The sequence below is a fragment of the Oryx dammah genome, unplaced genomic scaffold (genome assembly GCF_014754425.2).
Source record: "Oryx dammah isolate SB20612 unplaced genomic scaffold, SCBI_Odam_1.1 HiC_scaffold_28, whole genome shotgun sequence".
In the NCBI taxonomy this organism is placed as follows: domain Eukaryota; kingdom Metazoa; phylum Chordata; class Mammalia; order Artiodactyla; family Bovidae; genus Oryx; species Oryx dammah.
Window position 1 is genome coordinate 49,644,828 of NW_024070212.1, and position 12,564 is coordinate 49,657,391.

Sequence of the window (12,564 nt, forward strand, 5' to 3'; positions counted from 1 at the left end):
GCAAAACATATTGTGTGATGATAATAATAATAAAAGATGTAGATAAAACCCAGAATCTGTCAGGAAATCCCCTTTTTGTTTTGGCATTAGAAAGCCTTGTTATATCGAGCAAGATAAAAGTGTCAAAAAGAAATGTATCTTCATTTCTGATGTGCTAGTATTAGAAGTGGGCCTCCCTGTTGGCTCAGTGGTAAAGAATCTGCCTGCAACGCAGAAGACATGGGTTCAGTTCATGGGTTGGGAAGATCCACTGGAGAAGGAAACAGCAACCCACTCCAGGATTCTTGCCTGGGAAATCTCATTGACAGAGAAGCCTGGCAGACTACAGTCCATGGGGCTGCAAAAAAGTTGGACACAGCTTAGCAACTAAACAACAACAACAGTATTAGAAATAAATGAGCTGATTAGGAATAAGCCTCCAATGACAAAACAGCAGCTCTGTGTAAGATGAGCCAGTAAGGAGTAGTAGACCCTAGCTTACAACAGAAGTAAAGGGAACATACTGTAAGAGGAGAGAGCCTGATGATCACTGGCACTGCTACAACGTACAGTCTACTTATTTGTAATGACAGTTTGAAAAAAATTTGGCTACTTCTATTTGGTTTTCCCTTGAACAAACCACTAAAGTTGGTCAGCAGCAGTTGAGCCATATTATAAGAGGAGATATTTATCCATTACCTCCATCATAATAGAAGACGGAAAATTACAGGTAGTGGAATAGACCAACAGTTAGGCTGCTGCTGCTGCTAAGTCGCTTCAGTCGTGTCCGACTCTGTGCGACCCCACAGACGGCAGCCCACCAGGCTCCGCTGTCAGTGGGACTCTCCAAGCAAGAACACTGGAGTGAATTGCCATTTCCTTCTCCAATGCATGAAAGTGAAAAGTGAAAGTGAAGTCGCTCAGTCGTGTCCAACTCTTCACGACTCCATGGGCTGCAGCCTACCAGGCTCCTCCGCCCATGGGATTTTCCAGGCAAGAGTCCTGGAGTGGGGTGCCATTGTCTTCGACAGTTAGGCTACTACTTCTTTATCTATTAACCTGTAATAAACAGACTCCACCTTTAAAAGTCTGTGTTTTGAAAGTTTAATCTGATCACTCAGGAGTATTGATTAAAGACTGCCTTTATTCCCATAGCTAAATACAGAGGTTGCTTTGAGTGATAAAGAACAGATAATAGCAGAGCAGCTCTGGTAGAAGATGTGCCCATATCCCAACCCCATGCCATGTATTCCCTAAGGAACTACCAGGAACTTTCCGTTCCTATGGAAAAATCACTGATTTAAACAGTGGAAAAGAGCAGTCTGAATTAGTTCAAGAACACATACCAATGGGAAACTTATAATTTCTTCAGTGACTACAGGACATGTAACTTATATTTAGCATAGCACTTATTTGCCAGGGAACCCCTGGAAGAGATTTAATTTATCTGATCTTGTTCTTCTCATCTATAATCTGTGAATACACCAGCTCTCTCAAAGACTGAATCTAAAAATTATAGAACATAGTAACTGTGGAAATAACAGAGAAAATATATGATGTTATTGTAAGGTATTATCACTGCTAAGGACAGAATCTATTTGGAAAGAGGAACAAAGGTATATGCAATTGGTATCAGATAGTAAAAACACTGTCACTAAACCTATAAGCAACTAAGACTTCTAGGAAACTAGACAAGTATTTTCTGTAAATTACTTTCCCCTGCTGTCAAATAAGGTCCAATAATCATACACCTCTTTTGACGTTTATCTCACTACACAGAATCACATGGTTACCTCTCCATTTAAATTTTTAGTGACTTCACCTCTAATAAGAGTAGATAGTTTTTATAAAAGATATCTAAAACATCTGAAACACAATCCCTGGACACATTTCCAAAATTACACTAGAATGATGATTATCCCTAGAATTGACACACTTACAGAAATTCTGGCTTCTGCAAGCATTATGTCTCTTCCAATATTCAGCAGATATTTTAAATTCACCATAAAGGAAGAGATCTTATTGGCAGGAAACATATTTTTCAGGCTGTTTTTCAACAGTGATGATAAAATTTCACTGACTGACTCAACTACACATTCTTCTTACCCATAGGCTAATAAACTATTTGCTTGGCATATAAAATCTTCCATAATCAAGAACTACCTGGTGGTTGCCAGATCAAAACAGTAGGTGATATAACTAAAACGTAACTCTAGAAATCCTGGTATGAAAGTAAAGAGGTTTAGGTTCTTCTGCATATGTCTCATTTCTATTAAATAAATGAAACATGAAAAGAGATAAAAACATATAAATATTATTAAAAATAATGTTTTAATTTTCCATTTTTCAATAGAGTGAGAAATTACAAATGAGAGGCATTTGGGGATTGATTTTAGTTGGTAAGGAAACCAGACAGCTGTAACCTACAAGGCTCAAGATTATAGACTATTGTGAAAAACAGTGAGAGTTTATCGATATTTTTCACACATCCACTATTACGGAATCATCACTACCACCATTCTACATCCAAGCTTCTAGCCAAGACTGACCCAGTTGAGGAAGCATCCACAGTGAGAATGATGCAAGCTGGGAATTCTCCCTCAGAACTCCCAGGCAGTTTTCCTACTGAGAAAGCCCTCCCCACTACTGTACACTCTAGATTCTCACAGAGATCATCTGTGACCAAAAAATATTCCATTTCACCATGTAAGGAAGTAGTTCATCTCTTAATAACTGTCTCAGCAGTTGATATAAACTGCCCCAATTGTGTAGATTCACCAATGCACTACCATAGGTCACTGAAATCCACACCTATCCAAATTATTCTTTAATAAAGAAACTACCTATTACAGACTGAAAATCTGTGTTCCCCCATACACCTAAATTCACATATTGAAGCCCTAACCCCCATTTACCCATATGGAAATAGGGCTTCTAAGGAAGTGTGTGTGTGTGTGTGTGTGTGTGTGTTATTTGCTCAGTTGTGTCCAATTCTTCACAATACCAAGGACCATAGCCCACCAGGCTCCTCTGTCCATGGGATTTCACAGGCAAGGATACTGGAGTGGGTAGCCATTCCCTTCTCCAGGGGATCTTCCTGACCCAGGGATCGAACCCAGCCTCCTGCATTGCAGGCAGACTCTTTACCATCTGAGCCACCAGGGAAGCTCTCTAAGGAAATAATTAAGGTTAAATGAGGTAATAAGGGTAGGGCCCTAGCCAATCTGATAGGATTCGTGTCCTTATAAGAAACACCAGAGAGTGAGCTCTGTCCCTCCACCTTCCTTTCCCCTCTCTGGCCCCCAGTCTCATGCATTAAAAAAAGGGTCACTGGAGCATACAGCAGAAAGTGCCTATCCACATTCAAAGGACCTAAGGTAAGAGGTCTCAACAGGCACCAACCTTGCTGGTTGGTCCCTTATAAAACTGTGAGAAAACAAATTTAGTTTGTGGTATTTTGTTATGGATGTCTGAGAAGAGTAACACATTATCTCTATCACTAAACGCTCCCAACTTCCTCTCGTTTTCAGAAAGTATACTTGCTGAATTCCATCACATGAGAAACATTTCACTGAACAGACAGGGAAATCAGATTCTTGAAAAGCGCTCTGTATGAAGTATTATTTGCTATCATTTGCAGTCAAGCTTCCTTGTAAAAATTATGCTTACCTTTGAAGAGTAATGTACTCCTGGGAGCTTTCAGCCCAACAGCCACTCAGCATTGCAGCAAAATAACTAGATCTGGCACTTAAAATGGCTCTAAAGGAAGAGGGGGAGAAAACACAGACAAACATTTATGCACAATTGCAAAATATAATTTTTATGAAATTTTTCATCTTTACCTCGTAAAACGTGAAAACAATTTACCTGTCATTTGTATTCACTGGTAGATTTTAATAACAGAAATTATAAACTAAATACCTAAACTTATACCAAAGTATTTTAATTGCTTCATTTGAACATTAATTCCAGTGTTTTCTTTCCAATTTAAAAATTTTTTCTCTCTTTTTCTTTTTGGCTGCACCATGTGGCTTGCAGAAGCTCGGTTCCCTGACCAGGGACTGAAACTGGGCCATAGCAGTGAAAGCCCAGAATCCTAACAACTAGGCCACCAGGGAAATCCCATTTAATTTTTTCTCTTGAAAACTCTTAAATTTTAATAACAATTTTCATGAGTGAGAGAATAACAGATCATTTACAAATGGAGAAATAAAGACCAAATGACGTTAAGACCTTGCGGAAATATCAATAAGAGACTAGAACTCTAAAAGTCCTGAGTACCAGTTCAAAACTCAGCATAATTATGCTCATGGATACCTTTCTCTTAAATTTGAAAAATTATAGGAAAAATATTTTGTTTTGAATGTCCATTCTATCTCCTCAGATAGCATGTTAATTCATCCATTATTTAACTCAACAAATACCTACTGACTTCTATTCTGCGCTAGGCACTAGTCTAGGGATTATAACAGTAAATTAGATACAGCAAAAATGTGAATATTCTAGCAGGGGCTGGGATGGACGAGGGGAAGGGGAGAAGAAGAATAAAAAGACATTTCTGGCAATGGCTTACTAGCTTGTCTCAGACTACCCCTCCTGCTGAATAGCTTGGAAAAATAAGGGGGGAAAAAAATATACGCGCGCACGCGCACACACACACACACACACACACACACACACACACACACATATCTGAAAGCAAAAGTAAGGTTGAGAAGCTAAGAAGCTGAATCTAGATTGCTTCTGGCAATCTTTACAGGCTTGGAGGCACACATATTGGAATTTGGGATCTAGCAAAGAAGAGAGACATCACTTTGATGACAAAGGTTCATACAGTCAAAGCTACGATTTTCCCAGTAGTCATGTACAGATGTGAGAGCTGGACCATAAAGAAGGCCGAGTGCTGAAGAATTGATGCTTTCAAACTGTGGTATTGGAGAAGACACTTGAGAGTCCCTTGGACTGCAAGAAGATCAAACCAGTCACTCCTAAAGGAAATCAATCCTGACTATTCATTGGAAGGACTGATGCTGAAGCTGAAGCTCTAATACTCCAGCTGCCTGAGGTGAAGAGCTGACTCACGGGCAGACTCTGATGCTGGGAAAGACTGAGAGCAGGAGAAGAAGGGGGCAACAGAGGATGAGATGATTTGATGGCATCACCAGCAAAATGGACATGAGTCTGAGCAAACTCTGGGAGATAATAGAGGACAGAGGTGACTGGCATGCTGCAGTCCATGGGTTCACAAAGAGTCAGACAGGACCTAGTGACTGAAAAACGGCAACAAAAAAGAGGAGAGACTTTGGTGGATGCCCCAGAACTTCAGCTGGACTCTGAAGGACTACACCTTTGAAAGAAGAATGAACAGGAAATAGATAAGCCTTTTTTAGAACTGAAGTCCAGCTTTGAATGAGCTCAATCCTTGGCTGGATTAAAGTGATCTACACCTAGCCTAAATACAGTGTATGTGTCAGCTGCTTAGTCGTGTCTGACTCTTTGTGACCCCAGGGACTGTAGCCCACCAGATTCCTCTGGCCATGGATTTTCCAGGCAAGAATAGAGCAGGTTGCCATTTCCTACTCCAGGGGATCTTCTGATCCAGCAATTGAATCCGTGTCTCTTATGTCTCCTGCATTTGCAGGTGGATTCTGTATACTACTAGCCACCAGGGAAGCTCACAATGTAGTATTACTCAGCAATAAAAACTGTATGAAATATGATATACATAATATCCAAGGATGAGGTTCAAAAAGATTTTCCTGAACAAAAGAAGTTCAATAATATGTCTGAGATCATTTATATGAAATTCTAGGACAGGTAAAATAAACTGTAATTTAGAAAACACAACAATCAGAAAACAAAAGAAGTCCAATTAAAAATGGGCAAACGATATGAAGAGAAAACTCACCAAAGAAATACAGATGGAAAATAAGCATATGAAACTCAGTTTTTGCCTGAGGATAGAGAGAGGGAGGGCTTCCCTGCTGGCTGAGTGGTAAAGAATCCACCTGCCAATGCAGGAGACATGGGTTCAATTCCTGGGTCGGGAAGATCCCCTGGAGAAGGAAACGGCAGCCCACTCCAGTATTCTTGCCTGGAGAATCCCATGGACAGAGAAGCCTGGTGCGCAATGAGGTCCCAAAAGAGTCAGACACAACTTAGCAACTAAATAACAACAACAGAGAGAAGGATGGTACTAATGGCAAATGGACACGGCAGAGTTTTTTAGGTAATAAAAATTCTCTATATCTTGATTGTGGTGGGAGTTACACCGGTTTATATATTTGTCAAAACTCATCAAATTAGACTCTCAGTTGTGTGCATTTGATCGTATATGAATTCTTTTTTGAGTTCTTTTATTTAATAGAGGATAATTACAATATTGTGATGTTGTTTAGTCGCTCAGTTGTGTCTGATTCTTTGCAATCCCATGGACTGCAGCATGCCAGTTCTCTCTGTCCCTCACCATCTCCCAAAGTTTGCCCAAGTTTGTGTCCATTGCATCAGTGATGCCATTCAGCCATCTCATCCTTTGATGTTCTCTTCTCCTTCTGCCCTCAATCCTTCCCAGAAACAGGACTTTTCCAGTGAGTCAGCTATTCGCATCAGACAACCAAAAAACTGGAGTTTCAGCTTCAGCATCAGTCCTTCCAAGGAGTATTCGGGGTTGATCTCTCTTAAGATTGACTGGTTTGATCTCCTTGCTGTCTAGGGGATTTTCAGGAGTCTTCTCCAGCACCACAGTTTTTGAAGGCATCAATTCTTCAGTGCTCCAGCTTCTTTACAGTCCAGCTCTCACAACCGTACATGACCACTGGGAAGACCATAGACTTGACTATAGGGACTTTTGTTGGCAGAGTAATGTCTCTGCTTTACAACACACTGTCTAGGTTTGTCATAGCTTTCCTGCCAAGGAGCAAATGTCTTTTGATTTCATGGCTGCAGTCACCATCTGCAGTAATTTTAGAGCCCAAGAAGAGGAAATCTGTTACTATTTCTACCTTCTCCCCCTCTATTTGCCATGAAGTAATGAGGCCGGATGCCATGATCTTAGTTTTTTTCAATATTTAGTTTTAAGCTGGCTCTTTTGCTCTTCTCCTTCACCCTCATCAAGAGGCTCTTTAGTTCATCTTTGATTTCTGCCATTAGAGTGGTATCATCCACATATCTGAGGTTGTTAATGTTTCTCCCACCCATCTTGATTCCAGCTTGTAATGCATCCAGCCCGGCATTTCTCATGATGTAGTCAACATATAGATTAAACAGGGTGACAGCAGATAGCCCTGTCATATTACTTTCTCAATCTTGAACCAATTAGTTGTTCCATACAGAGTTCAATATTGTGATGGGTTTTGCCATGTATCATCATGAATCTATACTAGGTATACAGTCTCCCAGCCTCCCTCCCATCTCCCTCCCCTTCCCACTCCTCTAGGTTGTCACAGAGTATAAAGATTGAAGGCAGGAGGAGAAGGGGGCAACAGAGGAGGAGATGGAGACATCAACATTCTTCTCAGTAATTAACAGGACAAGTACACAAAAAAATCAGTTAAATGGAAGACTTGAACTAAATGCTGCATGCTAGCCATTTCCGTTTAAGTAAGACGAAGAACGACTGAGGCTTAAACAATTACACTGTTCTTAAGATAGAAACTTATGAAAACATTCCTATTTAATTGGATTCAAGCCTCAGTTTTAAAAAAAATATGTTGTAGATACGTGTGTTAAAAATTTTAGCAGATTTTTTATTTTCCAACACACCGAAAACTATTTTCTCCTTTTGACTAAATGTAATCTCAACTGACAAGGCTGCTTCTGGCTCTCTCTGTAGAGGTGCCCTAATTTCCCCCTTCTTCTTGCTTTATAGTACATTGCTATTCAATACTTCTTGATGTTAGCTCAACCAGATTCACTACTCCAGGCATAATAATGGCCTGAATTACTCAGAGAAACTCTAAATATAGAATTTTTCACTAGGACTATTTTTTAAGTACTCCTGCTCCAAGAAAATATATATATATAATTTTTTTTTTCCTATCAGTTCCATATAACTGAATAAGGGTTAAACCCACATCAGTGAATCCATACTTTCTGGAGCTGTCACTATCACCCATGACACTCTGCAAATATTTTAGAGAATGTAAACTTTAAAAATGGTAAGTCAGCTTTCTCTTGAGACATTCATCTTAACATACACTGACTACAGCTTTCACAGGATTACCTACGTTTTAAAAGTGAGTTGTAAAAATAGAGTAGATGCCTTGTTATCTAGTACAATGAAGACTGATAGTTGTCTGGTTAATCAAAAAATTAGAAGCGAATTTTAAAAATGATTTGTCTATATCATAATCATTTTATTCTAACTTGGAAAATAAGTATGCATTTATTCACAAATCTTTGACCATAAAGCCAATCTATTTTTTTTTAATGTGAATTCGCTGATTGGAGCCTCTTATGTCTTGCAAAAACTACACCTATACACCTTGTCTATGATTTCTAATTCAAACTTCTCTAAAATGAAGAAAGAAATTTAAAACTTTTATGAAGCAATCTGAAGTATAGAATCATTTAAGATTTTCATAATTTCCCCTCAAGTTTTTGTACTGTTTCATCTAAACTGAATTCAATAACAATTTTTTAAATGCCTCTCCCTTATTAAGCTTTCTAAAACATTCACTTTAGTTTTCATTGGAACAACAATTCTTTTATATTTCATGTATCTTTGGTTTATATGATATATCATTAAGTCATGCTATCAAAATAAGAAATTCAAATGGCATCAAACAGGTTTGGGAATAAACCCAAGTGACTGAAGAGACACAAACTCAATGATAGGAATGGAAATGTTACAGATATACTAGAGAATGGCATCCTAGTCTTGAGAGTTCTGCCTACCATGTCAGCATGTTCTGCAGAGACCATGTGAAGAGCAGGTTTAGTCATGTTCAGTTAAGGAGCTTCTACTCTTTCCTTTTAGGCATCCATTCTCTTTGGCTTTGGTTCCCCACTGCAGCCTCTCTTAAAGGCCCATGGTACTAAAGAATCTCATCTCTTTTCTATCTATTGTTCCCACATCTAATTTATTATTTTAAAACTTTTAAGAGGAGAGGGTTGACCATTTATCATTAATAAAGTAATTAATACTGAGAGATTCATAACCCACTTTACTGCATGATAATTTGGAATTTTATTATAATTATTTCATTAATGCTCCCTGGCAATCCTAGTAAGGGAGGGAACAGCAAACTTTTTCTGCAAAGGGCCAGATAGTAAATAAGAATATAAGTATATTAGGTTTTTCAGGTCCCTGTTGCATATTATTCTTTAGGTTGGGCCACAGTTTGCCAACCTCCACTGTAAGATAAGGTAGAACAGACAACAAAATGCCTGCCTCCCAGACAGCTAATACATACTTTTAGCAACTAATGTTTACTGAATGCTTCAATGTGCCACAGTACCATGCTAAGTACTTTATGTACATTACCTGATTCAGTCCTCACAGCCATCTTATGCTATAATTACTATCATTATTTCTTTTACAGATGAAGAATTTGAGACCTGGAAAGATTAAGTAACTTCTCAACAATTAATAAATGATGCAGCCAGAATCAAAACTCAGACAGATTAACTTCTTAAAAGTTTTCAGCTCAAGAATATGGCCTTCCTTGTGGCTTAGTGGTAAAGAATCCACCTGCCAATGCAGGGGACTCATGTTCGATCCCTGGGTCGGGAAGATCCCTTGGGGAAGGAAAAGGTAAACCACTCCAGTATTCTTGCCTGGGAAATTCCAAGGACAGAGGACCCTAGCGGTCTACAGTCCATGGGGTTGCAAAAGAGTCAGACACAACTTAGTGACTAAACAACAACTCAGGATTATATAGCTAATTAGTCAGACTAGGCTTCCAAGTGGTGCTAGTAGTAAAGAAGCCACCTGCCAATGCAGAAAACATAAAGAGATGAGAGTTCAATCCCTGCATTAGGAAGATCCCCTGGAAGAGGCAATGGCAACCCACTCCAATATTCTTGCCTGGAGAATCCGCTGGACAGAGGAGTCCAGTGGGTAACAGCCCACAGGGTCACAAAGAGTCAGACAGGATTGAAGCAACTTAGCATGCACACACAGGTCTATAATAGTTAATATTGCATAGACTAAGGATCCTAAAAGATGATGCTGTTAAACTGTTGCACTCAATATGTTAGCAAATCAGGAAAACTCAGCAGTAGCCACAGGACTGGAAAAGGACAGTTTTCATTCCAATCCCAAAGAAGGACAATGACAAAGAATGTTCAAACCACCACATGCCTGCACTCATCTCATACACCAGCAAAGTAATGCTCAAAATTCTCCAAACCAGGTTTCAACAGTATGTGAATTGTGAACCTCCAGATGTTCAAGCTGGTTTCAGAAAAGGCAGAGGACCCAGAGATCAAATTGCCAACATCTGCTGGATCATTGAAAAAACAAGAGTTCCAGAAAAACATCTACTTCTGCTTTACTGATTACGCCAAAGCCTTTGACTGCGTGGATCACAACAAACTATGGAAAATTCTTCAAGAGATGGAAATACCAGACCACCTGACCTGCCTCCTGAGAAATCTGTATGCAGGTCAAGAAGCAACAGTTAGAACTGGACATGAAACAAGAGACTGGTTCCAAATCAGGAAAGGAGTATGTCAAGGCTGTTTATTGTCACCCTGCTTATTTAACTTACATGCAGAGTACATCACACGAAATGCCAGGCTGGATGAAGCACAAGCTAGAATCAAGATTGCCGGGAGAAACATCAATAACTTCAGATATGCAGATGACACCACCCTTATGGCAGAAAGTGAAGAGGAACTAAAGAGCCTCTTGATGAAAGTGAAAGAGGAGAGTGAAAAAGCTGGCTTAAAACTCAGCATTCAAAAACCTAAGATCATGGCATCCGGTCCCATCACTTCATGGCAAATAGATGGAGAAACAATGGAAACAGTGACAGACTTTATTTTCTTGGGCTCCAAAATCACTGCAGATGGTGACTGCAGCCGTGAAATTAAAAGACGCTTGCTCCTTGGAAGAAAAGCTATGACCAATCTTATTAAAAAGCAGACACTACTTTGCCAACAAAGGTCCGTCTAGTCAAAGCTATGGTTTTTCCAGCAGTCATGTATGGATGTGAGAGTTGGACTGTGAAGAAAACTGAGCACCGAAGAATTGATGCTTTTGAACTGTGGTGTTGGAGAAGACTCTTGAGTCTCTTGGACTGCAAGGAGATCAGACCAATCAATCCTAAAGGAAATCAGTCTTGAATATTCATTGGAAGGACTGATGTTGAAGCTGAAACTCCAATACTTTAGCCACCTGATGTGAAGAACTGACTCACTGGAAAAGACCCTGATGCTGGGAAAGATTGAAGGCAGGAGGAGGAGATGACAGCGATTGAGATGGTTGGATGGTACCACCAACTCAATGGACATGAACTTGAGCAAACTCTGGGAGTTATGATGGACAGAGAAGCCTGGCATGCTACAGTCCATAGGGTTGCAAAAAGTTGAACACGACTGAGCAACTCTAGTGTCCTGAACTGACTGAAGGACACTGATCTCCTAACTCAGTGCTGATTTATTAAATTGTAGTTTCAGACAATCTGCATTAAAAAATAAAAATAATAATTTTATTTATTTTTGGCTGTCCTTAGGTCTTAGTTGCTGCGCAGGCTTTTTTCTAGTTGTGGTGAGCACGCTACTCTCCAGTTGCAATGTGCTGGCTTCTCACTGCGGTGGCTTCTCCATGGAGCACGGGCTCTCGGACACAGGGACTTCAGTAGCTGTGGTACACAGGCTCAGTAGTTGCAGCTCCAGGCTCCAGAGCACAAGCTCAACAATTGTGGTGTATGGGCTCAGCTGCTCCATGGCCTGTGGGATCTTCCTGGACCAAGGATTGAACCCGTGTCCCCTGCATTGGCAGGTGGACCCTTCAACACTGACCCAGCAGAGAAGCCTCAGAGAATCTACATTTTAAAGGGAGATTTGACAGCATCTTAACCCCATCAATGAAAGTCTGATGGTACAATATCAAGCACTGAAGAAAAAAATAAGGTATTTGGAAGGGATATAGGATCTTAAGTGTTAGAAAGCTAAAATTAGGAATCACTGCCCTACTTTTTCAATAAAGTAATATGAGAGAATCTTAATTATGGAATACTGAAGTACAACAAATAAATTAGTTTAAAAACATAGATTAAATTTCATTAAGAAAATAATAGGATAACAAATAACACTATAAAATGAGAGATCAGGTGGATACTTTGAGGTAGGCTAAACCCTAAAGGAGATCAGTCTTGGGTGTTCATTGGAAGGACTGATGCTAAAGCTGAAACTCCAATACTTTGGCCACCTCATGTGAAGAGTTGACTCATGGGAAAAGACCCTGATGCTGGGAGGGATTGGGGGCAGGAGAAGAAGGGGACGACAGAGGATGAGAGGGCTGGATGGCATCACCAACTCAATGGACGTGAGTCTGGGTAAACTCCAGGAGTTGGTGATGGACAGGAAAGCCTGGTGTGCTGCAATTCATGGGGTCGCAAAGAGTCAGACACCACTGAG

At 39.9% G+C, this 12,564-nt stretch overlaps 1 protein-coding gene across 3 annotated transcripts in view; it reads right to left on the reverse strand.

Moving 5' to 3' along the window:
• BTBD8 (BTB domain containing 8) overlaps window positions 1-12,564 on the reverse strand; it is a 92,591-nt gene that overhangs the window by 47,650 nt on the left and 32,377 nt on the right. For 2 of the 3 annotated variants that reach the window (XM_040232325.1, XM_040232326.1), the window contains one exon: window positions 3,649-3,738. In XM_040232325.1, coding sequence (XP_040088259.1) covers window positions 3,649-3,738 — 90 coding nt within the window. Of the gene's footprint in view, window positions 1-3,648; window positions 4,024-12,564 lie in introns of those variants that run through there. The other variant, XM_040232327.1, reaches the window with a different exon arrangement.